We start from the raw sequence: 26,195 nt of genomic DNA on the forward strand, positions 1-26,195 counted from the left end.
CGACTAACAAGGCTTTTGCATGATTGCTTGGATGTTACTCCTGCTTTTGCTCGCCACTATGGATCCCACCACTTTAAAGTATATTCCTTTTGAATTAAACTTGCAGTTTTAAATGAAGGTTATTCCATATGCTATGGAATAATACACATTATGAAGGTTATTCCATATTCTATGGAATAATGCATTATAAATAGTTAATATCATCCAGGTAGGGAAGAGAAATTTTATTAAGGACAAAGTTGACTCCAAATTCTTCATGCTTTTTTGGAGCTTAAACTGATACACAAATTTCTCACTAATATGAAATTAAAAAAATCTTTAAAAGACAGCTTTTCAAAAGTCCCCACATCAAATTAAAGGTATCCTCTTAACAGGAAACAAACAAACAAAGCATACTATAAAATAATAACTAATTGCTTTCTTACCTGTTCCTAATCTCCAGAATGATGTTATGTATCATTTGAAGGAAAAAATTAAACAGGCTGGAACTTGTCTCATAGAAAGTTAAGCTCTAGAAATGTGACAAAACAAAACACGGTTTGAAATGAATGATACACTGTAACTTTGAAGATATACAGAAATTTTTAAAATAGTAGACTGTAGCAGCTCAAATCCCTATGTAAGTGAAAAGACAAACCCTAAACCCAAGATCTGAACATACATACTAAAAAGCTGCTCACATCCAACAAGTTAATTTTTGTATATTTTTTTTTTTATTTTTTGTTTTGTGTTAGGAGAAATCCAATATAACATCTAAACCCACTGTAAGTGATGGCGTAATATACTGGATTATTACAAGATATAAGACCCTGCTCTTTTGGCCAATTTCTATTCTGTAGGACAATTTCTGTGCATCCCAATCTTTATGATTCCCAAAGTCTTGACACACTCACTTGCCCATTCTGCTGCAAAACACACACTTCTTCAGGTATTATGAACATTTCTATGCATTGCTGTCCACCCAGTTTTTTTGGAACTTTTTGTTAAAAATTATAAGATAAAAAAATCCATTTACAACAATTTAAATACCCTTACAATTACTTAACTCAAATTAAAATAAAATGACTTACTATTTGCATAGATTAGACAGCAGGCAAACACACCCAGCTTTTGAGAGGCATGCAAGATCACAATTACTTGCATTGAAAAGATAAGGTGATGTACCAGTGGTACAGACACCCAGCCTGACATGCCACTTTTCTCAAAGCACTTTGTTCTTTTAAAATAATGACAATTGTTCTCAAAAATAAAATATTTTTAAACAGAATGATGCTGCTCATGCATTATCTAACATAGTTCTCTAAATCAGTTTGAAAAAGATAACAAAATGAACTTAGATATCAGAGATCCAAATAATTTCCATTTTCATCCAGGTACTCATTAAACTTTCTATTTTTGTAGAATCCTGGAATTGTACACCAGCCACACCATACATTCTACTTCTATGTCCACAGATACACAAGATCATTTCACCTGCATATCAGAAATCACCTTTTGCCAACTTTGTCATTTTCCACTGCCAGGTTTAGAGAAGAAAAATTTGAAGAGGAATTACTAGCCTGGAAGAACATACCTGTCTGCTTATTGGATGCTCAGGAAATCTTATAGGTTGTTATGGAACACCATGACTCCAAGCAAGGAAATGTATGAAGAACCTCTCTGAGCCTATCACCTACTTCTATGCCTTTGTCATGCTGCTTGCACAGAAGAAATTCTTGAGAACAAACACTTGTATCACAAGAATGAAAGCAGAAGGACGCTGGCTTTTTGCAACAAAGCATCAGTTGGAGTAAAGTTAAAATTCACTGAAAGCATGAAATGTCTTAAAAAAACCACAAAAACTTAAGAGTTGATCTTGTTTGCTTTGTACTTAACTCCCCCTACAGAAGAGTTCATTCTCATCACTCTTGACAGGCAATCCTTAAAATCAGCTTTTAAAACTGTTAATTAGAAGAAAAATAAGATCTTAAAGCAAAAAAACAAAAAAAAAAAAGCTGTGCAGTTTGCAAGTCAAGATGCCACATCCTTAGTTACTTGGTGTACAATACCTTTTACTCATTCCTACTTCTGTTATGTTTTGGAGATAGGAAGTGTTGACGTCTGCTTTTACTAGATAATTAATTTTTCATTTGAGGACTGTTGCAAGAAACAATGAAATTAAGAAATGAAAAAGAAAACACTGGTTAAAATAAAAGTTTGATAAAATAATGAGAAAATCTGGGAGAAGTCTAGAAGGACTTTTAGTCAGATTTCTTGCCTGGTGCACTCCTCCACTGAACACTCAGAGCCTGTTACAAACATCAAAGAAGAGATGACAAAAGTCTTTCTACAGAAGAAAGAAGGTGTTGGTTAACTAGATGAGAAGTAATGGTACCACATAATATGTACATACAAGTAAAAATCCCCATCTTCCTCTAATTCTTCTGCAGCTTTCTTTTTTCAGTTGAAAAGAAGCCTCACAATACTCACCTGTTCAACCACTATTGCATTTTGCAATGAGGCATTCTCCTGAAGCTGGGACACAAACTGCTTCATGTCTGGCATAAAGTCCTTGAAAGTAGAAACCTGTGTAATTGTTTAAATTGTAAAGAAACAAATGACAAAAGGAATAAAAAATTCAATAACTGGAGGGAACCAGCCTTATTGCATTATTTTAATACAACAATTCTTCTACCATTAAAATAAAATGTCTCACAAACAAATCTCTATTTCCACAACACATTTATCTTTATTTTTACTATGAGTGAGTAAAAACTTTAAAAGGTATGGACTAAAAACAAGCTTTTCTACCCCTGGAAAATATCTAACAGCATTAAAAAGGTGTTTATTAAGTACTTGACCACTTCAAATGGTGGCTAAAGAAAGCTATAAAAGAAAAACTTTCCTTGGACCAAAGTATGCTTACAAAGAAATCAGAGAGGAGAAATCAGGAAATCATACATGTCTCCTATAGAGCCTCTTGGCTCTTCCACTTGGGGTAATCATAATCACAGCGTAGCGCCGTATGCAGTACACAGTTCTCTTCTCCGGCTTCAGGACCCGCGAAATCACTTCCACAAGTTTATTGTGAGGAATGGTATCATAAGCCCTGGACACATCAGCCTGAAACAGAAGAAATATCTTCCACTACATATTCAGCAATATTGCTGTAAACATTGTGGTAGTATAGAAGAAGTATTGCTGTAGTATGTAAGCAAGGCTGAAGGAGAGATCACATGGGAGTAAAATTACTGCATCAGTCAGGCCAAATTTCTGACAAAATAAGAACTTGCTGCTTATCTGAAAGACCTTTACCCACTTATTGAGTAATTCCCTTAGAAAGGAATATCCAAATCATCAGTTTTAACACAATTCTTATTATTAAGAGAAGATTATACCACATGCAACCTTAAAACTAACACTAAACTCCCAATCATTTAAGTTAATAACTGGTATTTTTATGTTTAAGTATTTTAAGAAACTCGCCTCACCATAATGCCATGGAGATGACATCTTAGACCTCTGGAAAGATGCAAACCTACATATTTTACCCTTCCCTTCCTTTCCTTTTCACATTGGAAACCTACCTCTGCTTTACTTGACCTAGTAAAAACAGAAAACTTTTTGTAGAAGCAACAATCTTAGGGATTATAAGACAAATTATGTAAATAACACAACCTTTTGGCTAGAACGATGATGAAATTTTGAAAAATTATTAAAGTTATTTAAGAGCAGGATGACAAGCAACATTTGAGAGATGAGAACATAGCTCCTCTACAATACACACAAATCTTTGTAATTTACATATTTTTGTATATATTGCCCCAATTCAAAGCTATGAACTGAATTCAAACAAAATGTTGCCTGCTAGACAGAACTGTCAAAAGTGTGAAGATGAAGCACAAACTTCTTTAAATAATGGGCTACAACAAGCACTGATTTTTTTCCAAGTGGGAGAAGAAACTTTTTGGAAAGACACCAACCAGAAGTCATGTGTTCATTTTCAACAAAAAACTAATGATACTGAGATAGAAGAGACACTTTTTTTTAAGAGACACTGAATTTATTCAAATGCACATAAAACATCTTTTCTGGTTTTCATATGACTCAAAAGGCTATCTGAACTTCTATCTTTCTCCCACTTTTATACCCAGCTACATGTAACTGCAAAAAATTCAGCACATGTGTAGAAGCAGGAGCTCCTGCACAACAGAAAGATGGACAGAAAAACACCCAAGTAAAAGAAGCTCTACTGCAGGGACGCCCATCCACAAAAAGCAATCGACCACTCCCATCAAAAAAACTAACCAGAGTCTTAAGGTACGCATAAAATTTTATTTAGAAAAAAAATCATGCGGTCAGATTACAGCTATAAAAGCAGCTATAAAAGTATCTGCACAAGCTGATTTTGAAAAGCTAGTTTGAATATGTAATTAAAAATACATACCTTTACACAGTAGAAATGAGGAATTTCACCACCAGATTCAAGAATCTTTATAACAAACTGCTTCCATGTCTTGTAGATATCATCTTTCCCAAACACAGAAGAGCCTATAAAACTGGTGTTTATGGTCCGTTCATAATTTAACACACTAAACAGATTTTTTAGTTGAGTGTTGTAATGATTCATCTAAAGAGACCAAAGAGAATCACCTTAAATTATGCTGAAACACATTAAATTCATTGCAGTACAAAGATTACAAATTTAAATGAAGTTTGAGATTAAAATTATGTATTTACTATTATTATTTTGTTCAACTGAAGGTTTCAGAAAGCCTGAGTATCACCACAGTAACTACTTCAAAGTGACAAAACAGTCTCAGAGATTTTTTTTTTTGTTACAGTTAAATCTTATGGAAAATTGTTTTTTTCCTATACTTGAACTCTTGGAAATCAAGGTGCAATAGTTACAGTGATAAACAGATGAATGCCAGCAAATAAAACCACCACTGATCTGAAAATAACCTTAAATAACCATTCATTCTTTTTGCTGGAGATAATTACAGCAACAAGAACAGCAAAGAGAAGGTGTGCTCTGAGATTTTAGCTAACTCCAGCTGCACCATCAGCTGGGTCTCTCGAGGTACTTTATTCCAGCAGCTGAGCAAAGATTTAACTCAGTTGCAGGATAGTCAAGTACATCAGAGCAGCACTGAAGTCATGCAGGTTGATTAGCTCTGTAAACACCATAATGTGGAATATTATGGAAATAACACTCCACAGCTCAGAACTGCTCTTAGCTGATGCTCTTTTCACCTGATCTGGGATCACATGGTCTGAATAGTTAGTGCTATGAAGCTGTTGACACCCCACCCATTTGGGGAACATTCTATCTTGTGAAGACTCAGCCTTAAGGAAAAGCAATTAATCCAGCCCTGCAAGACAGTGCAAGTGGGCTGCCACTATTCCTTCTGGCTAACTGCCCTGTTAAATAGATTTTTCCGTGCACTGTGTGTGTGTTCCCACACTGCAATCACTCTCAGCTTCCTTTCTATCTCTCTACTGTGCTTGCTCCAGCTTCCTTGCCCTTCCTTACACCCTCTACTGTAACAAACCCAGGTCACCACTGCTCACTGGCTCCACAGGCAACTTCACAGATCAACACACATCATCAGTATTAAGAGGCAAATCCCAACAGGCCAGACTCACCCATATAGAAAAAAATGGGATTACTTTACAAGCCACGTTATTCTATTGGGCTCATTTAATTTGCTTAAGGTAGGTTTGCCAACAGAAGTTTGTGATCCTGGAACCAGAGACTTGTGGTAATTAAGCACTGGAAGGGAAGCTAAGCTGCAACAGACCCATTCAGCTATTTTGATCAGAACGTTACAGTTCACCATGTTAAAACTAGTTTTATGTAACCAGAATTCTTACTCCATTTTTAGTTACCTACGTCAAATGCACATAAAACAATGAAGTAAATAAAAACCTTCTTTTCTCTGCTTTCCTTGCTGAGTGCTTGTGGTTCAACAACACCGCTCACTTTTACTATGGGTCTCAACCCATTTGGTTTCGGAATAAACCGGAGCTTCAAAGCCACGGGAACAAATTTTTTTTGACGGATCGTTTCAATCTCCTCTGAAGACAGCGGCCGTAGCTGTACTTTGACAAAATGGTTTCTAAAATACAAATATACACTTAGTGTAAGCAATAGGAAAGGGAGAAAACTAAAACATTTAGTGTATTTATGATAACTAAAGCCAAATATTTTTCTAAGATAATACAAATATTAACCTCTACAGAAAGGGACATGAAATTTTGAATTTCAGAACAGTATCACAGTATCTTAATGACAATGTAGTATGATAAGAGACAACATATTTCTGCTTGATGTAAATAAAAACCCCTCTTAAAACAAAATTTAAGTACAGATTAGTGGAATACATATGAACATTATGAAATACGTTTTATGTAAGAAACAAGAAGCTGGATATTGCTCAAAGTTTCAGAAGTTTAAAAGGCATTAACAAAGTTGAAAAGAACCTTCCAAAAACTACTCTAAGAGAGCTCCTGGGAAGAACATACAAACTGTAATGGCTGTTCTACTCCCAAGAGTTAGGGGATCTACCACTTATTAGGTACTGGGATACACAGACAACATAGGGGCTTTAGGTATCCAGGACTCTGACGAGCAGATGTCAGTTGAAGCAAACAGCAGAAAATAATGAAGAACCAAAGGCGTCTAAGTCACAGGTTCTGGGCTTCCCAAGTTCATCTTAATGGGATATGTGTTTTCCTTTCAGAGCCCCCCCTCAGGATTTACAGTTCCATGAAAAAAATCAAAATCAGTACTTTTCCATACAATGAATCAGGAAGATGATGGTGGAGCAAAAACTCTTGTTTCCACTTAAGATGCAGATTTGAAGTACCCTACCTGCAACATAAAAGATCTGGATAAATTTTCTGCACTGCTTATATTGTTCAGATGGACAAAATGTGCCCTACAGACTAATGGTTATGATATTACCCTGGTAAGTAAGGGACGGAATTCAAGTCCTCAAAAAAGACATCAATCTATTGCATGAAGACTTTTTACATCCCACACAATCCAACAGGCTGGTTTAGCAAAAGGAGGCCAGGCTATTACAAAAGGCAGTAGGTGAATGATGGAAACATGGTGAAGATGCTCTAGGAGATACCGGAGAAGCCAAGAATGCAGGTAAGAGAGGCACACAAATACTTCTTTTGTATGCCTATACAACTCAAATACAAGCTCATGATCCAGCAGCTTGAGACTCTTGGCATCTGAAGGATACAGTGCACGACACCTAGAAGGTATAGCAGCATTCAGGGCCAGCGAGTTGACCTACTGAAGAGAGTTTTGAGGATTAATATCCAAATTTTCAAATTAAATTCCTGGTACAGATGCTGCCCAGAGGAAAGGAGAAATGGTTGCTTTTCCACAGTGAGGGATCACTGCTCTTTATAGAATTACATTCTTTGCTGAACACATCTACTATACTATTAGACAGATAATCAGGATAAAACAAGTAACACCAGTTCAAGAGAAAAAACTTAATGATCAAATTTCCATCCCTTTACAGCTCACATTCAAGACTGGAAGGGAAAAAACCCCAATGAACCTCTATCACTATATTAAAAAATATGGCTTCCTTTGAAAGTGAAGACAAAGGCCAGTTATTGGCAGATCTTTGCTACTCCCTCTGGCCAGCTGGAGAACTGGATGCCATTTTGCCTGCAGCAACATTCACTGCTTATTTCATGGCATTTATAGCAGTGCTAGTGATTTTGAATGTGCACTAATCTAACAGCCACTGAAGCATGCTGCTCTCACTGGCACTCACAACACTGTTAAGCACTGAAACTTGAAGGAACTTGACTAGATGGTCCTGCTGTCTTTTGACATCTCACTTCAGTCTGATGGGGAAGATTCAGAATTTCTGCAGTGTTTTAATCCTCAGCAGCCACTGTGTGTGGCAAGTGCAGGGACGTCATGAGCTTTAGGAAAACAGGTGTTCTCACCAAAACACTGTGTTCATTATTTTTAACACACAACTTTACATTCTACAGGCTATTTAACTTGAAGCAACTGTATCACAAAATACTGAATTTTTCTTAGCAAATTCTGCTTTTAATCTGGGGACCTAAGTTTGATATAGCTTCAAAAATTAATACAAAATTGTCTGTGTACAATGACAGCACAGTCTGATCTCTCCCAGTACAGCAAGGCTAATATACAGATCCAGAGCCCCTCTCAGAACCCTGCCCCACATCCCTTGAGTGGGATTCTGCCCAGGATGATCTACTCAAAAGGACAGTCCTTCAACATGAGGATTTACTCCCTAATGACAATGCAGTCAATGCAAAGGTAAGCTCACAAGAAAGATCCAGGTCCACTCAGTCCAGCCTGTTCCATCCATTTCCTTCCTCCAAAGGAGGATGCAGAAGACCTCAACAGGAATCAGTGGCTACCAATGCCTTCCTACAAACCAGTTCAGAGCAACTGCCTTGAGCAGCTCCAGCTGAGGAGAACCAAAACAACCACAGAACATCCATTAGGGCAACAACTGAGGTCACCAGACACTCTTCCTCCAGAGAAGATGGAAGCAGCTCAACAGCCTTTGGCACTACTTCACCAGCAGTGCCTGGCTGGCTAAGAGCAGAAAGGTGTTTGAAGTGTTTGAACAGCCTCAAAATGGCCAAGACTGTCCTAAACACCTGTACCCGTGTATCTCTAATACCTGTATCCCAATTTCTTTCCTCCTCTGTGAAGTTGACAGCTGGCCACCTGTATGAATGCAGGAAGATGGACTCGTGGCAGACCTCGTGTAACACATCACACTTGAAAGAGCAGCGCTGAAAGCCCTGTCAGTGAAGCTTAACTGCAGCTGCTGGAATGAGTCCTTATAAATTATGATTCCTGTAGCTAAAAGCAAACATCCTGTTCTCAGAACACGCCTTTGGCAAGCACGCAGCAGCATTTCCTTGGGATGTTTCTCCAGCTTCCAACAATCTGCAATTTAGAGACCTTCCAAGCAAAAGGTGAGAAGGGGCTTCCTGCATGGTAAGGAAATATGTGGGAAGGAAATCAGAAGAAACAAGACCCTAGATTAAAGTCTTTTGAGTTCAAAGCACCTTACACATTGAGCTTTCTGGGAAACTGGGAACACAAACAAAAGAGCTAAATCCTAAGTTATTTGTTTTCTTTTAATCACAAACCCCACAAAAAAATCTATTATTTACTACTTCTATTATTTTTATTGTATCTCTACTATGTAAAAATCAGTACTTGATTGTATTTTGTGCCAAAAAATAGTCTTTAAGTACACTGAAACCGCATAAAACACTAATTGCAACACTACAGCTGTTAGTCTTGAAAACAAGACAAATAGAATGTGTGGGACTGAAAATTACATTCTACTGCTATTCAAAGTGCATTTTCTGTGCTACAACTGCAAACAAGATCAAGACCGCATTAAGTGCAAAGACAAATGCAAAGAGTGGCACTGGAGATCTCCATGCTGCAATCAGGGAGTGATGCAATAGGAGGGGAAAAATCACACATATAACATTTTGGACCAAAAGATCAGAGCAAAAGCAAAGGTTCACCATTACAAAACAGCAATTAAAACACAAGACATTAAGTATGCTAGTTTTTCACAGTTCCAAAGCTCTCTCAGACACCAGTAATTTATAATGAAAATCTGAAAGATGTGAACTAAGGAGATAGGTGCACAACACTGTTCATTAAAATTCCCTTTCCTATTTTCTCACTTAATTGTTTAAAATTTTATCTTAAATACTGCTCTAACTTACATACAAGCATACAATTTTAAGACCAAAAAATCCAGCATGGAATTACATCCATACTAAAAAAGGAGCTGTGGCTTCTAAAACCCTTAATCTTAAAAACAAAACCCTTAAACCCATTAGGCTACTGTCTGATTTTTATGAAGAGTATTACAGCATTTCAGAAGAGCCTTGTTTTTTCTTTTTCTAAATTAAAATAGCTGAAGGAAATTAGAGTATTTTAAAAATGAACTTTCACAAGGTTACTTTGGGATTCTATCACTATGCTTTACTCATTGTTAAAAGGTATAAAAACTGCACTTATAACAAAATCCTCTTCATACTGGTTTTTATTATTGCAAAGATTTCTCTTCTAATAAAGAAGACTAAATCTGAATTCATTTTCTCACACAAAATATTTCCGAAATTACAAACTGTGCATGCTACAATCACAGGTTTAATTTTCCTCTGGGAAATGAAGCAAATAAAATGAAGATAAGTGGGCAATAAATTAAAGCAGAAATATACACTACAAAACACATGATTTCTACATAGCCATTAAAGTTTAATTAGTTTTCTAGTGTTACCTAATTCCAATGTTCTGTAACTTGCCCCAAATAAACTTTCGGTAGTAGAAGAGCATGTTTTTCTGGAACATGGTCTCGGTGATATAGAAAAATGATCTGAGCAACTCAACAACATAGGTACCCATCAGCCAGTATAGGAATTTGGCCAAAAGTTCTTCACGGAAACAATGTTCATCGGCAGGAACAAAGTGATCACCTTCAATAAATAATTCAAAGGTAGTTATAGTAACTATCAACTCTTAGCACAAGTAAAGAAACAGAACACACAAACAAAAAACTTGGATAACATTCTTGCCCTAGATTGAGGTCATGAGAAAGAAAAAAGGTATGTACAATTACACAGATGACAATCCAAAATTTCAGGGCGTTAAATAATGCAACTGACCCAAGCTTAAAGCATAAATACATGCCACAGTAGCCCAGAGACTTACTTGCTTGCTTACCCCAACATCAACTGTACAAGATCTTTAATGCACAAAGGCAAGATAATTGTGAAAGGAAAGGTAAATTAAAAAGAAACAAGTCTACTAAAATATAAAGCTTAAAAAAAAAAAAAAAGGAAGCAAAAGACTGAAAATAACATAGGTATACTGTAAAAATTAACAAAAGTAAACTGGGATGATTTGGGGATAAGAATAATATTCAGATTTCCCAATTACATGAAAATGAATTAATTATGAATTGTAGGATTAAGCTTTATTTCAGACATCCTATATAAAACTTATTGTTGCAGTCAAAGAAAAACAAAGAAAAAATTCAAATCATCTGAAGTCCATCAGTACTTCCAACATTTAGATGCGACAAGAATTATGAACCCAGAGCATTCCTAACTACCACTGAATTTAAAGTCACATACATCTGTAATTATGTCTAAATACGGGTGAACAGGGAATAAGACCCTGGGCTACAATACCGATGTTTTGGCCAACTTCCAATAATAATTTTTCTAATTACACTTAAAGAGTAGAATTTAGCCCAAATCCAACAAGATTCTTAAAGAAACTACACAGAAATATTAGTTTAGCTACTTAGCACAAATCATGGTTATGGCATGAATGTGTCAAAAAAAGCTTAATTTTGATGCAACAGACCTGATAGTAAAATTTATAAAATGGAAATAAACTTTCAGTTTTCTACTCTGTTTAGTTTTTGCGTGCTCCAGGGCAGAGACATTTTTATGTATTTACAGCACTTAAAAAAAGACTAGTACTATTTCAACAGAAGCCAGTTAACATCAGGGAAAAATTTCACTGCTGGAAAAATCTCTAACTGAAGAGTTGCAATATGCAGTTGTAATATGCAAATTGAATCAGGATGCTGATAGGTAGCTGCCCTGGAAATAGATTATTTCTTTTCTAAGTTCTTGACAACAGATGTAAACAATGACTACAATTCAGGAAATTGTCCAGAAATCACTAATACTTTTGGAGGAACAACTCCACTTACAGTGCAGCAAAGCAATTCAAAGCATGCCTAAACATCAAGCACATGGGGACTACTTCCATGAAAATTAAAATAAGCCTATATATTACTTTGCCTGGAATATGGCCATAGAAGAGGGCATTACATAATTTTTTCAAATTTTTCAAAGATCAGATGTTCCAAATTACTATGAATCAAACACATATTTTTATGTGTTTGTGTTAAGCCTTTTTAAATATTTTAACTCTACAGCATTTTGGAAAGTGTGGTTTTGAACTACAGTTTCTGAATAAAGAAATACTGCTTGCTAGACTTAAGAGTTTCTTATGAAAGTGTAACATCCCTCGCTTTTGACATCAGTTCTCAAACATCAGACTTTTGATTTTCCTTCTACACTTGAAAGAACCTGTAATAGTTTCAGAACTTATTGCAACTTTTAACAAAAGAACACCATTTTCAGCTCACATTACTGGAGGATCCAAGTACAATACCAGGTAAGAATAAAAACTGTAAGCGTACCAGTTAAGGGAGTACAAGCCATATAGTATAGATGAAGAAATGAAGCACAGAAAAATGAAAATGAGCACTAGATCCTACAGCAATCAACCCCAAACCAATTACTTCAGTCTACTTTAACTCCTGGGATGGAGTCTGAAGAACAAACACAAAGAAAGGAAGATTCACCTCTCATTTGAAAGGAGGACAGAAATGGATTCCTACACAATGTGGAGCAATCAGCTACTGCCCTCATGAGAGTTTTTTAGCCAGGGACCACTTAGCCTGGGGACTCTGGCACCACCAATTAGCCAGGCTGAAGCAGTGCTCAGTAAGGCTCTCTTGATTCTAGAGAAAGGCTCTAGAAAAGGTTATAGATGATGACAACCCTTTTTACAAAGGCATGTAATGTTAGGAGAAGGGGGAGGAGGTTTTAAACTGAAAAAAAGTAGGTTTAGATTATATGTTAGGAAGAAATTCTTTACTGTGAGGGTGGTAAGGAACTGGAACAGATTGCCCAGAGTGGTTGTGCATGTCCCAAAGATTTGAGGACAGGCTGAATGGGGTTCTGAGCAACCTGGTCTAGTGGAAGGCGTTCCTATGCATAGGAGGGAGGTTGGAACTAGATCTTTAAAGTCACTTCGAATTCAAACATTCTGTGACTCTACAGTGGGCAATCCCTGTATTAATACTCACATCTTTCTCACAGGGTTGCTGTGAGGGAGTAAAAAAACATGGGTTTTTTCACTCCCATAGCAGAGGAACCCATGCTACTGCAAGAGTCTTGACTTGCTTTTAGTTCTTTCTCAACTCCTACAGTAACAAAAAGGCAGACAGTGTTTATTTCTTACATGCTTAGGTCACACTTCAATGGATTTTCAGACTTACTGCAATTTGGATAGTAGGAGTGGATGGGAAAGAGTTCTGGTTTTTGTTTAGCCCAGGTCCTGAATTCATGTTTATGAAAACATCATTCTATTAAACACAAATAGCATGTATGCAAACGAGTTTTTCAAGGAAGACAAGCTTAAGCTATGGTTATTACCAATGAACTCAGCAATTCTGAGTCCAGATTCAATATCCTCCTCTTCCCACCTTAAACAAGAACATCACTTATCTGACAGCCCCACCATGTAGTTCTTTAATATAAGAAATACCTTTGCCTAGACGAAGCCACATGCAGTCATTCACTCTCATCCTCCACATCAACTCCTGCAACGAAACCTTAGCAAACCTCCCCCTGGAAATGAACACTTTGACATTTTTTAGGAACCGGCACTTGTTGTGGTTTGAACCCCAAAGCTCAGCAGGAATGACCTTCTCCAGGCAATCCCTCACAAACATGTACACCTGCCAGTGGCTGCTGTGCTGCTTGAGGAGCTCCGTGAGGGCTGAATCACGTGCCTCTCGTGGGTTTTGCTCCTCACTCGGTGGCAACTCCCCACGCACAGATTCTGCGAGGGGAGCACCTAAGTTGTCTGGCACATCAGTGTGATCAGATCCACATCTGCTGCTTGTCAAACACTTAGCAGGCTCTTTCCCAAACTGTTCTGCTTGCTTCTGAACCTCTGCTTCCTCAGACAGGGTTGCCTGACAAGACAGCTTGGTTTTTGTCATACTGATTTCAGATATCCAAACAGGGCAATTTTTTTTCAAGAGAGCTAAGTAAGCACACTTCCCATGGTTCATTAGCAGTTGCTGAAATGTATGCCTCATTTGCCAGTAACGTTTGGGCAATGTCTTCTTTCTCCGCTTGTGTTTTGGCAGACTTTGGTTATGCCTTTGCTGCACCTGATTCTGGCTTAAGAATATAGCTTCTACAAGCTGTCTTCCACCTGCCTGAGAACCTTGCAAGCGATTCAATACAAATGATTTAGGAAAACATTCTTGGAAACTCCTGCAAGAGTACAGAAGAGACTTCCTCTCAATGTATGTTGCAGAACTCAGGAGTCTATTTGGTAACTTCTTTGATAAATGAGGTTGGGGACTTTCCTGCTGTCTGCATTTTGAACCCTTCACTGGTTTGGTTTGTCCTGAAGCCAATTGAGATTCATACATACGAATCTCTACTCTTTTCCTGTGGGATTCTGCTTGCATTTCAGTGTTGGACTCTAAAGGTTTATTACTCTGAAATCTCTGCAGAAGAGAGACTGCCACAGATTTCCTCCTGCCACAAGATGTGTGAACTAAAGAAGGACCAGACACAGCACTGTTACTTCTTTCAGAAATACAGGGAGTTTTAATGACACTTTCAGAATGTTCTGCTACATACCCAGTTTCAGATCGCTCGGAACTACTTTGGTTTACATTAGGAACAAGACTACAAGCTTTTTCCTCTCTCACTTTCTCTCCCATTTTTGCCTTCTTGGCTGGAATTTCAAATTGTTCTCTATGAATCTTCCTTTTTAGAGACAGAGCTGTGGCTGAAACACATGAACTGGAGCTACTCTGTTTTTCCTGATCTTCAGTAACCATTCTGATCTGATTGCTTCCTTTAGAAACAGTTTTTGCAGAACTCTGGTCAGTGGGCACTAAGCTTCGTCTCTTGTTCTTTCTTTCGTTTCTCATGCTGGAGACATTTTCTTCATATCTTTGTCTGGATGACTTTAAAAGATAATTTCTATGAAACATAAGCCTTTTTTGCATATATTTAAGCAAGCTAGTACGTTTATATTTTGAGAACCTTTGTCTAACAAATACCAGGGATGAGTCTACACTATGTGAAATAAGTTCATAAACTGGTTGTCCACAAACTTGGTAGCAATTATTAGGGGGAACCAGCATAAAGATTGCACAGTGTTCCAATAAATACATCATCACATCATCCCCTATCCGGCTCAAGAGTGTCTCCCAGAAGCCGCTGATACAAAGAGTTTCTGTGGCAGTATTGGGTAGGTAGCTGTGTATCTTCGAAAGTGGCATGACTGGGAATTGAGAACTGTTTTCATCTGGTAAGGAGTATCCATACGCGAGGATATTCTTCTTCTTTTTTTCACACAGTCTCTGAACGACTCTTGCGGTGACCTCACTCTGACTAGATAACTGAAGAAACAAAGAAAAAAGATAATTAGCTTTTTCCACTTACTCCTCCATAAACCACAATATACCCTTTAAATATAAACACATGCAAAGATACACAGCCCCAGACATCAGCTTTCAAAGCAGTATTAATTATTCACAAGCATCACACTCAAAAATTAAGATTTTCCAAGCGTAATGCAAGATGTTCATATGCAGCAACGTAAGCCGATGACTTGAAGGAAGTCTTTTTAACATCTGCCCTTTTGATCCTGGCTTTTATGCCCAGGAAACGCCCTACACTTTTCCCCTTAAGTCCCTCAGCAGCTCAGACTCCACGGCCTCCAATGAATCCGTGTTCGCAGATCCATGTTTGCAGGCACGCATACGTGCTCGCGCAGGCTCCAACCTCCAGGGAACTAACGCTAATTTTCTTGAGGCCTCCATTTCCTTTCATGTAAAGGAAAATTCAACTAAACGACTCGGCACACAGTTCCAAAACCCATTTAGCAAGTTGCCCTGGGTTAGCAACATCTGCTTCCTACCACAGCACAGTTTTGCTCATATGGCGCTAGAAAAAAAGCGGTCTTCCCTCTCTGAAAAGCTTTTCCTCCGCTTAAACAACGACCTGCAGCCAGTTCTACTCGCGTCTTCTTTATTCCCTCAAGACTGGAGCACTCTCCATCCCCCGTCGCTCCCCGGCCACTTTCACCTTGTTCCCCCTACCCACAGGGGCAGGAGGGAGTCAGGGGCCGCACGCAGACCCGCAGCGCTATCCGCCCGCCCCACGCCGGCACCTGGGCCCTGCTCTCCCAGCTCAAGAAGAGGCAGGGGCTGATTCCCACCGCTCCCCGCCGGTTCTGGGGCGAGGATGGAGCGGAGAAGGAACGGCAGCGGGACCGGCCAGGCCCGCCCGGCAGCCGCCGCCAGGGGCAAAGGCCGCCCGCCGCCCCCGCAGGGAGCGCGGAAGCGCTGTCCCCGGGAATCCCGGCAGGGCTCTCGCCCCCGGCCCCTTCCTACCTGCTGGAAGGTGAAGGGCCGCGGGATGGCGCGGGCGCCGCGGGGGACGCACACGAGGCATTGCCCCACGAAGTTGCGGTAGCCGGGGGCGTCGTCGGCCCGCAGCACCTCGGCGTCCCCGGCGCCGCCGTCCCCCAGCCGCCGGACGAAGGTCTCCAGCGGGACGGCCTCGGCGTAGCAGCGGCGCAGGGCGGACAGCACGGCCGTGAAGGGCTCCTTGCCCGCCATGTTGCGGCCAAATTGGGCGCGGGTCCACCTGGCGCAGCCGCGGCGCCCCTGCGACCACGCCGCTCGCCCGCCGGGCATCGCGGAGCAGCGGTTTAGTGATGGATGAATAAGTAAGTAAAAGCATTAACTGCTGAGGCGGAGGGAAAAGGAACCAGCCAAAGCATCCTTTTAAAGCAGCGGCGCGGCTGCCGCACGCCGCTGCCCCCCGCGTGGCCGCGGACCGGCGGGGCGGGGCCGGCGGGGCGGGGCCGGGCGGGGCCGGAGGCCGCTGTCCAGCTCCGCCGGCGGGCACGCGGAGGGAACATTCCTCTCCGAGGAACGCTTTTTTCCCTCAGGATCTGCACTCCGTTGAGGATCTGTCTGAAATAAGAGCACCTGTAGGAGAGATTGTGGTGGAGATGAACGTACTAAACCCTACAAATACCGAAGTGGCTCATCCTGTTGGTTTTTGATTTTTTTTTTCTCATCAAATTAATGAATGAAGAAGCCACGTCACTTGCGGTACTGTACAACCTCCTACTCCAAATTTGGCTTGGTATCTGAAGACTTCATGATAGAAAACCTGATGTCAGTCTGTGAAAGGGATTGCAGTAGAGTCCTGGGGAAGTGCAGGTCTCTAGGCCCCATGTGTGTTCCAGGTGAATTAGTAGAAATCCTAGAATTATAGCATGGTTTGGGTTGGAAGGGACTTCAAAGGTCATCTAGTTCCAACTCCCTTGCCATGGGTAAGGACAATATATGTGAAATATCTGTGCAATAACAGAATTAGGGGATGCTGGGAGAAATACAAATTGTTCAGCCAACATTGTTTCCATAAGGAGTCCTGCCATTGAGTTCTGTCAAGTGTTGGAAAGACATGAAAAATTATCTGGTCATCTGGTTGATATATGCTACTTGAATTTCCAAAAACCTTTGCAAGAAAACGTAGCATGACACATTGCATAAATTCAACAAACCCAGGACTTTTGCATGAATGTTTTGGCAAGATGGAGTTAGCACTCTACCATGGAGGGTGAGGTGACTTACTGTTTTCTACCCAGGCTTCATAATTAGGTTGCTGTAAGTATATCCTGCAGAAATATAACAGACTTCTCTCCTTCCGAAAGATTAAGGAGTACCTCATCTTTGAGAAGAATCATCCAACAGATCCCATCGTGGAGATTACTTTTTCAGGTGTGTCACTAGGTGAAGGGAGATGTTAGTGTCGCCCGTGGTCTTGTCCCTGGTAGTGGTGGTGCCATGCAGTGAATAATTCTCACCAGTGGCAGGGACAGATGTGTAGAAGTTGTGAGTCTGCTGAAACAGAGCCATGTGTACCTTCCCTTCCTCAAATGAAGCCTTTACAGACTAGGGAGTGAGGTCAGCACCCCACTGCTCATGGAGGACTGGCCTCCCTTCCTACTAAAACAATTCATTTCTTCCTGGGAGCAAAGCAGCTCATCTCCTAACATCAGCATGATTGAGGATTCAACTCCCTGGCAACTTGTCACCTACAAGTTGAAGCATTCCTACATAATTTCCAGTTCAGCACTGCCTGCTTGCCAGACTCTTTTAGCTCTTAACAGAGATAGGCACCAGCTGGCATTCCCAAGGGAGGCAGAGCAATAACACCAGGCTTCATGGGATCTCAGCAAGGCTGTAACTGAAATACTGCACTGCCACTGCATACTGAGGGGCAGGGGATTTGTAGACAGTCTGAATCCATCAGCATCTGCACCTAGGATAGTAATAAAGCTGATGTCCTTGGTCTGACCTCTGAAGGATCTATTTGACATGTATTTCCCCCCATATCTCTGTTGCTCCAAAGGTGACAGCACCCTTAAGGTAGAATGTTGCCTGTGACAAACATAAGGTTCACCATTTCCTGTAAGAAGCATGTTCAGGAAGAAAGTAAGAGGAAAAGGAAGAAAAAGGGATAATTAATCTCCACCAGCTGCTGGCAGGTCCCAGCCTGTGCCTCTTCCTGATGCCTCCTTGGTGGCAATAACCACAGCAGGGGTGATAGGGGGCTGCTGCAGCCAAGCTAAGAGGGCTCTCTCCTGTTTCTTTTCACAGGTACTATGTGTTTTTCTGTGTGTCTACCATTGGGCTGGGTTGAAAATTCAGGATGGAGAGGGAGAATTAAGTAACATGGAAAAAGAGTAAGGTTGATCTGTTGATTTTTTGGCTTTTGGGTTTGTTTTTTGGAGGGGTGACAGGATGAATAAGGAAAATAGAATCACAGAGACATAGAATAGCTGAGGTTGAAAGAGCTCTACAGAGGTATCTAGTCCACTCTGCTGCTCAAAGCAGGGTCACTTAAAGCAGATTGCCAAGTGCCATGTCAAATCAGGCTTTAATACCCTCAAGGATGGAGACTCTACAACCTCACTGTGCAATGTGCTCCAGTGCTTTATCACACTTAAAAAAAAATCATGTTTAAATGGGATTTCTTCATTTTAATTTGTGCCCACTGCCTCTTATCCTGATATTGGATACCATTGAGAAGAATTTGGACCCATCTTGTATTTATTCACTTTGATGTGATCCCCACTGAGCCTTTCCTCCTTGGGCTAAACAATTCCTTTGATATGATCCCCACCAAGCCTTTCCTCCAGCTGCCTCACCATCTCCTCATAGGTCAGATTGTCCCACTCTCTAATCACTTTAGTGTCCTTTAGTGGTGTCCTGGTTTAGGGCAAATTTAGGAGAAAACCTCTGGAAGGAGCCACCAGAAAGCAAACCCCCCACGGCCCCTCCCCCCCCACCTGGTTCAGAAAGAATTTCCTCAGAGACAAGTGGGAAAAAAACCCTGTTTATTTAACAAGCAAAACACTTCCCAGCACCAAAAAAAAAAAAACCAAAAAAAAAAAAGAAAAAAATAACAACACCAGATGACAAAAACTCTTTCACTGCTCTGAAGAGATGACAAATTCAGAAAGTCTCTCCTGGGAGTTGTTGCCCAGTTCTTGGTCTCCAGCACTGGGGATGGCTGCTGCAGACAACAAAACGCAAACTCTCGGTGTTCCTCGGTATTTCTCAGGTCCCAGTCCGGAGCAGGTTGGAACGATATTCAGGAAAGGGAAAGAAAAAAAAACCAGTTCAGAATAAAAAAAAATTGGACTCCTTAGTTAAACTAACTAATAAACAAAAGCAAAGGCAAAAGCAGGAGCAAGAGCAAGCAAGCAGGCCAGGCCAGCCAGCAAGCACTAGCCTCTCCTAGACAACAGACCACGGAGGGAGGTGAGCCGGCTGATAACAAGACAAAACAAACCTTCACTTTCAGAGTCAGTTCTGAAAGCACAGAACATAATATCAAACATAAACAGAACACATGGTTGGGAATACAAGCACCATAAAGTCACCCCAGGACAAGTGGAAAGTTCTCTGTGCTTAGTACAATATCACTGTTTTACTGGGAACTCAGATCCGGACAAATAATGGGGTCAGGTCTCAACAAAATTTATGCTTCAAGGCATACTTAACCTTATCCACATTCTGCTTTACAACCAGTTTCTGTTAAAGGGGGTCACCCTGGGAATGGATAGTGGTATGATAAAAATAAAATGATGTTTTTACGGTCAAGCAACAAAGTGAAGGAAATGAGATGTTGTGTTTGGGTCCAGCTTCAGTAATGGCCATTTAAAGAGGCAAGCTTTCTGCAAATGTGCCTCTGTTTTCAAAGCTCCATTTGAGAAGGCTAAAGGAAACTCGTAGAAGAAAAGTCACAAGATGAAGAAGTAAGGTGTGGGGAGCGCTGTGCTCCAGGATGGCTTTGATGAATGGAGATGAGAGATCTCTGAAGGCTGCTCTTAGAATATCAGGTTTATTAGGGATGGTGAAAGGTCTTGCTTGGAGCTGCCAGACGCAGCACGTGGCAAGGCCTGAGGGGATGGGGGAGTGGAGAGACAAGGGGTAGAGAGGATGCTCTAGGAGAGGGGGGAAGTTCTAAGAGCGGGGATTCCAAGAGAAGAAAAGTTCCAAGAGAGGAGAAGATCTAAGAGGGGGGAGTTCCAAGAGAGGGGAAGTTCTAAGAGGGGGGAAGTTCCAAGAGAGGGGAAGATCTAAGAGGGTGTCTGGCCCTTCGGAGACCCCTTATCAGGGGGGCTTCAAGGTGGGCTGGAACAAAGCTTGGGCCAATGGGGTCACAGACACTTGATAATGTGAGGGTTATTGATAATGGGAGGGTTACAGGTGTGGGATGAACCATACATTTTGGGGGTTGAGATGGAACAGTCCATTTGACTTTTGGACCTATCTGTAGGTAAGGGTATTGTCCAGCCAGTAGGAGGGATTGTTTTCATCCTGGCCGTATTATTGTGAGTAATTGTATTTATCCATCCTTTCCAACAGTAAGGTGTCTTTCAAAAACCTGAATCTGTGTTCAAATAGAAAAGTGAAAAAACAAATCAAACAATATCAGATTAGTTTGATTAATAACTTCTCAAAGTTGGAAGAAACATGAAACATCAGAAGTGGAACAGCTTGCCAGGAAGTCTATAATGCAAAAATAGAGAAGGAACACTTAGGACAATCATGGCAATACTGAGAAACTTGAGGGAGGGTCCTGTGTGAAATCTTTGCACACAGCATGAACAGTCTCAAGGTTGAGTATTGTGAATTATGTTCAAGAAAGAGAAAAAAAATACAAAAACCAGTGAGTCTCTAAAATTAGATGGTAATTACCAGTGAGTTTTAAGGAACTCAGGGATTACCCATGTCAAGACAGAAAGTTTCTGTATCACAGGCTATGAAAATATGTAACCTGACATCAAGAATCCAAAAGGATATCATAGGGACTATCTAGAAGTGAATCTGATGACTCAGCTGTGGAAGTTGACTAACTCTACTAGAGAATGGCAGGAGAATTGGAGGAGTCAGCATTACTTTTGCTGAGGATGACATTATATGATACAAGGGGACATTCCTTTGGTCAGTTAAGGTCAGTTGTCCCAGCTGTGTCCACTCTCAGTTTCTTGCCCACCTCAGTCTGCTCATGTTGGAGGCAGAGAGGGAAAAAATAAATCCTGACGCTGTTCCAAGTGCTGCTTAGCAATATCAGGATGTGGGTGTGTTGTCTACTAGTCACAGACCCAAAGAAGAACACAGACTGCTTTGAAGAAAGGTAACTGTCCTTGCCAGACCCAGTACAATTTGTCAGAGTAAGACCCCTTTTTGGCCCATCACATCCATCAGAGTCATCACTGACTAGGGGATCTTCAGCCAGCATGGCTGACGTTGGTGCCAGTCTCACCTGAGGCTATTGCTTGAGACAGATCATACACTAATGTGCCTTTAATCAAGGATATCCCTTCAGCCTAACCAGCTGCTCAGTGTAATCCCTCTTTAGAGCATCCCTCATGTGTCATGGCTTTTATCTGCTCTGGAATGAAGCCTGTTTGTGATAGTGACTTGCTCTCTTCACTGTTGGCTTTCATCTGCAGTCTGTGTTTTCTTTACAGTGGTCTTGGTAAATGGAGATGCGATTTCGTTCTCTGTCTTGCCCTGTGCACAGGGCATGTGGTGTGGGGAAACAAGCCCTTTCTAGCACTATTATCACAGTTACCAGACTTACATGGGTCTGGCTCTCCCCATGTCTGTCTACCACAATCCTCTGGACTGGGACTCTCCCTCAGAGTCACAGTGGTCTCTTAATTGGAACCACTTCATTAACCTCTTAAATGCTTTTTTCCAGGCCACCGTGTGTGTCTCACACTGTGTGATGGTCCCTGAATGGCATCACTCTTCTAACACTAGCCCCAGACTTACTGTTTGATTCAGCTTCTCTCTACTTGCCTATTACTCCTTAAAACAGATGTTCAGCCATTCCTTTCCACCCCCATTTGCCTCCTCAAAGTCAGGTCTTAATTGTGTCAGACATACTTTGTGCCCATCAAACACTGAACTTTTCTATTTTGTTTAATAAATGCTCAGTGCTGCTTTTCATACATCAATCCCAGTACTTCCTCCTCAAGCTCTTTGACCCTTACCTTGTGTCTTGGCTGGCAGCCAGCCACTCCCAGGTTCATCACTTTGCTCTTCCTCAGACATATTCTTCCTCAGGTTTCATGCTGCCTTTCAGTATTAGTAAGTCTGAGGGGAAATTGATTTTCTATGTACTGGTTTTAGCTGGGGTAGAGTTAAATATCTTCGTATGAGTTATTTCAGGGCTATGTTTTGAACTTGTGCTAGAAAGAATCTTGATAACAGAAATGTTTTTATTACTGCTGAGCAATGTTTACAGAGTGTCAGAGCCTTTTCTGCTCCCTTCAACACTCCACCAGTGAGGAGGCTGGAGGTGCACAGGAATCAGGGAGATGACACAGCCTAGAAAGCTGACCCCAACTGACCCAAGAGGTATCCCGTACCATATGGTGTCATGCTCAGCATAAAAAGCTGAGGGGAGACTGGGGGGCAGAGGGAAAAGGAGCTCAGGGAGAGGCTGGGCATCAGTTGGTTGGTGGTGTAATTGCTTAAATTTGCATAATTTTTCTTTTTTGGATTTTATTTTCCTAATTTTTTTTTTTAATTTTATTTTTTTTTACTGCAACCAGTTCTAACCTCCTCTTCCCTAATATCTCATAAGTAGGAAAACTGGCATTTTTCATTCCCAGTTGCTCCCTGGTCACTTTTGGCTTGTGATTAACAGGACCAGAGCACACAGATGAACCACACCAATGAAATGCCTACCTGGCTTTAGGCTGCTTGACACAGACTAACCTCGGGCTAGAGACTGCTACAAGCAAATAAAGCCTGGTAAATATGTTCAGAGTCAACTTTTCAAAGTCCAAAATACGAGAAAGATAGTTCACAAGTCTTTGCAGGTGTGCAAGAAATAGAAGGAGGACAAATCATCATAAAAGCTACCATCAGAGCTCTCTCTTAATACGGATTGTGAAGCTGTACATGAAAAAAGAGAACCTCAGGGGACAGAAACCGAGAGGCAACTATACTCAAATACATACATAGACTAAACAGCTTGCAAGATGTTTTATAGGTACAATATGGCAAGGACTAAAAGGACAGAGTATCACCAAACAGAAAGCTGGAGGCACCAGGGGAGAAGCTATCAATCTCTTTTAACCAAACGTAGGCAGACATGAGCCAAAATGCCCCAGTGTTAAAAGTGCCTTTTGAATCTATTTTGTTCCTTCTCATGAAGGAGGGGGCGGTTCTAAAAAGAATAATTAAAAAAAACCAAATCAAACCAGGAATTTTAGGGACCCATTAAAAGGAGCAGTAAAAAACAGAATAGCTTAAAGACATAGCTGAAGCAAACTGATTAGCTCCAGATATCCTTAAAAAAGAGACAATTCTCCCTTTATAATAAGAGAAAATTTATAAATGGAATATGTTGAGTTGGAAGGGACCCATCTGGATGATCAAATCCAACTCCTGGCCCTACCCAGCACCATTCCTAAGATTGACACCATGTACCTGAGGGCATTGTCCAAACACTTCTTGAACTCTGTTAGGCTGGTGCTGTCACCACTTTCCTGGGGAGCCTGTTCCCTTGCCCAGCCACGCTATGGCTGAAAACACTGATGCCGGAGCTCACCTCTAGGTCAGGGGTGGGGTGGCTCTGTGTGGCGGAAAAGTCTCTCCTCCAACCCGTGCTTTCAAAGAAAGACTCAGTAGTCTTCTGTTGTCCGGTCTCAAGGTAGTTTATTACATGTTATCTAAAAGATTTTCTTCTTGAGCTACTGCGGTCTGCTCAGCTGCTCAGGCAAAGACACACACACACCCTGACATCCTCTCTGTCTCCTGTCTTCTTCTTCTCACCCCCTGCCCAGGGCTGGTGCTATCTTTTATATGATACATTACGTGTTAAATGTTTATAGTTTTCCGCCAATGCCTACTACCTATATTAAATGATGCCTTTCTACTCTAAACCAATCTGTGAGTGCCAACATCACCAAGAACATGGAGGTAAGGAAGAAGAAAGAGGGAGGACAGGACAGGCCCAAATCCCTCCATCTTAAAACTTCTGACCCCCATGTACAAGACCTAAAACCCCCCTGTACAGCACTCAAAAATTCTTCCCTTTACTTTGTGACTACTTCTACTGTATTATCTAAACTTTTGTGACTTCTTGTTCTTCCTGCAAGGTTGGTAAATCGTTCCATGGCTCAAATCCAAAATCACAACTGTTTCCAACTGCCTGCCAGGGTCTCAAATGCTTCTGACCTGGGCCCGGAACACCCAAAAATGTCTGAAGGACATTTTAAGTTCTGACATCTTTTTCCTAACAAAAATACCAATCTAAACCTCCTGACTCAGTCTTAATGCTGAGTCTTGTCAGTAGTCATGAAAGTGATCAGAACCTTCCCCTTCACAAGGAAGTTTTGGACTTCAATAAAGTCTCCCCTCAGTCTCTTTTTCTCCAGACTGAACAGACCAAGTGACCTCAAGCTGCTCCTCATAAAGCTTTTCCTACAGTCCCTTACCATCCTCTTTGCTCTCCTTTGATGCTAACAGCTTAATGTCTTTTTTCTATATTTCTGTAACCACTAGAAAAGTGCATCAATCCTCACACAGGGCCAAACTTCTCTTAGTGGGAGATGGGGAACAGTCAGAGACTGTCACTGGGCATCTGGGAAGACTGGGCTCTCTCTGGCTCCATTTCTCAATGCCCTTGTTAGATTTATTCACTCAGAGGGCTTTACATGGGACTATCAGGAAAGCATAATGAGTGTTATAAGAGGGCTAAGAGGCTGTGCTGGTAGTGGGCAGCCTCCTGAATTCCCATCTCACTTCTTTTAGATTGTACTATAAGGAAAAGCTAAAGTAAAGGGTATTACCAATAAACTGCTACATTTTTCTTCTTCAAGATGAGATTTATCTTCTTATGGAAAAAAAATGGAAAGTGTGGTGTTTGCAGACAAACTACAGTATTTTGTGTCTTAATGCTTCTGTTGCTAGGTGCTGCAGCTGAGTTACTGGGGTGTCATGTTAAAAGGCAACATGTACTGGTGCTGAGGCTGCAGCTTAGCAGCATCCATAGTTCAGGCTCCAGAGGAACAGAAGCACAGCAGAGCAGACTTCTTGAGCTTTGCAGGTGAGAAAAAACTGCCTGTGCTGCTGCTGTTTTGTAAATCCATTTGTCCTGTGGCTCCTGGGGAAGAAGTCCAAAGGGTGGAAGGTCACCTCCTGGAGAACAGCAGCAGGAAATGATGAGCAGGAAGTAGCAGGGTATGGAAGTGAAGAGCTGTGCAGGAATGGAGCACAGTCTCTGTCACAGCTCAGAGGCACTGTGCCACGGGCCATCTACAGCCAGAGTCCAGCCAGCTGCCATTTGTCACTTATGTCCTTAGAGAATCAGGACTGCCATGCTAAATCCTGGGCAAGAGCAGCTTCCAGAAGTATAGGATGGTTCTCTCAATTAATTCTAAACCAGCCCTAACCCCAAATCATAGTAATCTTATAATTTCCAAAGCCTTTACAAGCCTAATGAAGATGAGAATGTGAGATGGTCACCTAGTTGCTTACAACAGTAGATCCCATTAGAAGTGAGGAAGTTTTTAAGTTACTCTTGGACATGTAAACAGATTCTAAGATATTGATTATCCAGCATAAGCTGGTTCACATACAGAACCACATTTTTAGCTGATGTCATTACCACAACTAGAAAGTTAAAACATGTAATTCAGTATCTCCAAAGTTACTCTGTACAGTTTTTTTACCACCTTTCTTTCCAGTAACAAAATTTAACTC

At 40.9% G+C, this 26,195-nt stretch overlaps 1 protein-coding gene across 1 annotated transcript in view; it reads right to left on the minus strand.

Moving 5' to 3' along the window:
* TERT (telomerase reverse transcriptase) overlaps nucleotides 1–17,886 on the minus strand; it is a 48,743-nt gene extending 30,857 nt beyond the window's left edge. The window contains exons 1-8 of the mRNA XM_030265811.4: nucleotides 16,275–17,886; nucleotides 13,394–15,278; nucleotides 10,320–10,515; nucleotides 5,912–6,101; nucleotides 4,427–4,609; nucleotides 2,941–3,102; nucleotides 2,470–2,565; nucleotides 426–511 (exon numbers count right to left, since the gene is read on the minus strand). Coding sequence (XP_030121671.4) covers nucleotides 426–511; nucleotides 2,470–2,565; nucleotides 2,941–3,102; nucleotides 4,427–4,609; nucleotides 5,912–6,101; nucleotides 10,320–10,515; nucleotides 13,394–15,278; nucleotides 16,275–16,580 — 3,104 coding nt within the window. The 5' untranslated portion in view covers nucleotides 16,581–17,886. The remainder of the gene's footprint in view (nucleotides 1–425; nucleotides 512–2,469; nucleotides 2,566–2,940; nucleotides 3,103–4,426; nucleotides 4,610–5,911; nucleotides 6,102–10,319; nucleotides 10,516–13,393; nucleotides 15,279–16,274) is intronic.
* Nucleotides 17,887–26,195: the final 8,309 nt, after the last annotated feature.

This window comes from Taeniopygia guttata, chromosome 2 (assembly GCF_048771995.1).
Source record: "Taeniopygia guttata chromosome 2, bTaeGut7.mat, whole genome shotgun sequence".
NCBI classification, from domain to species: Eukaryota; Metazoa; Chordata; class Aves; order Passeriformes; family Estrildidae; genus Taeniopygia; species Taeniopygia guttata.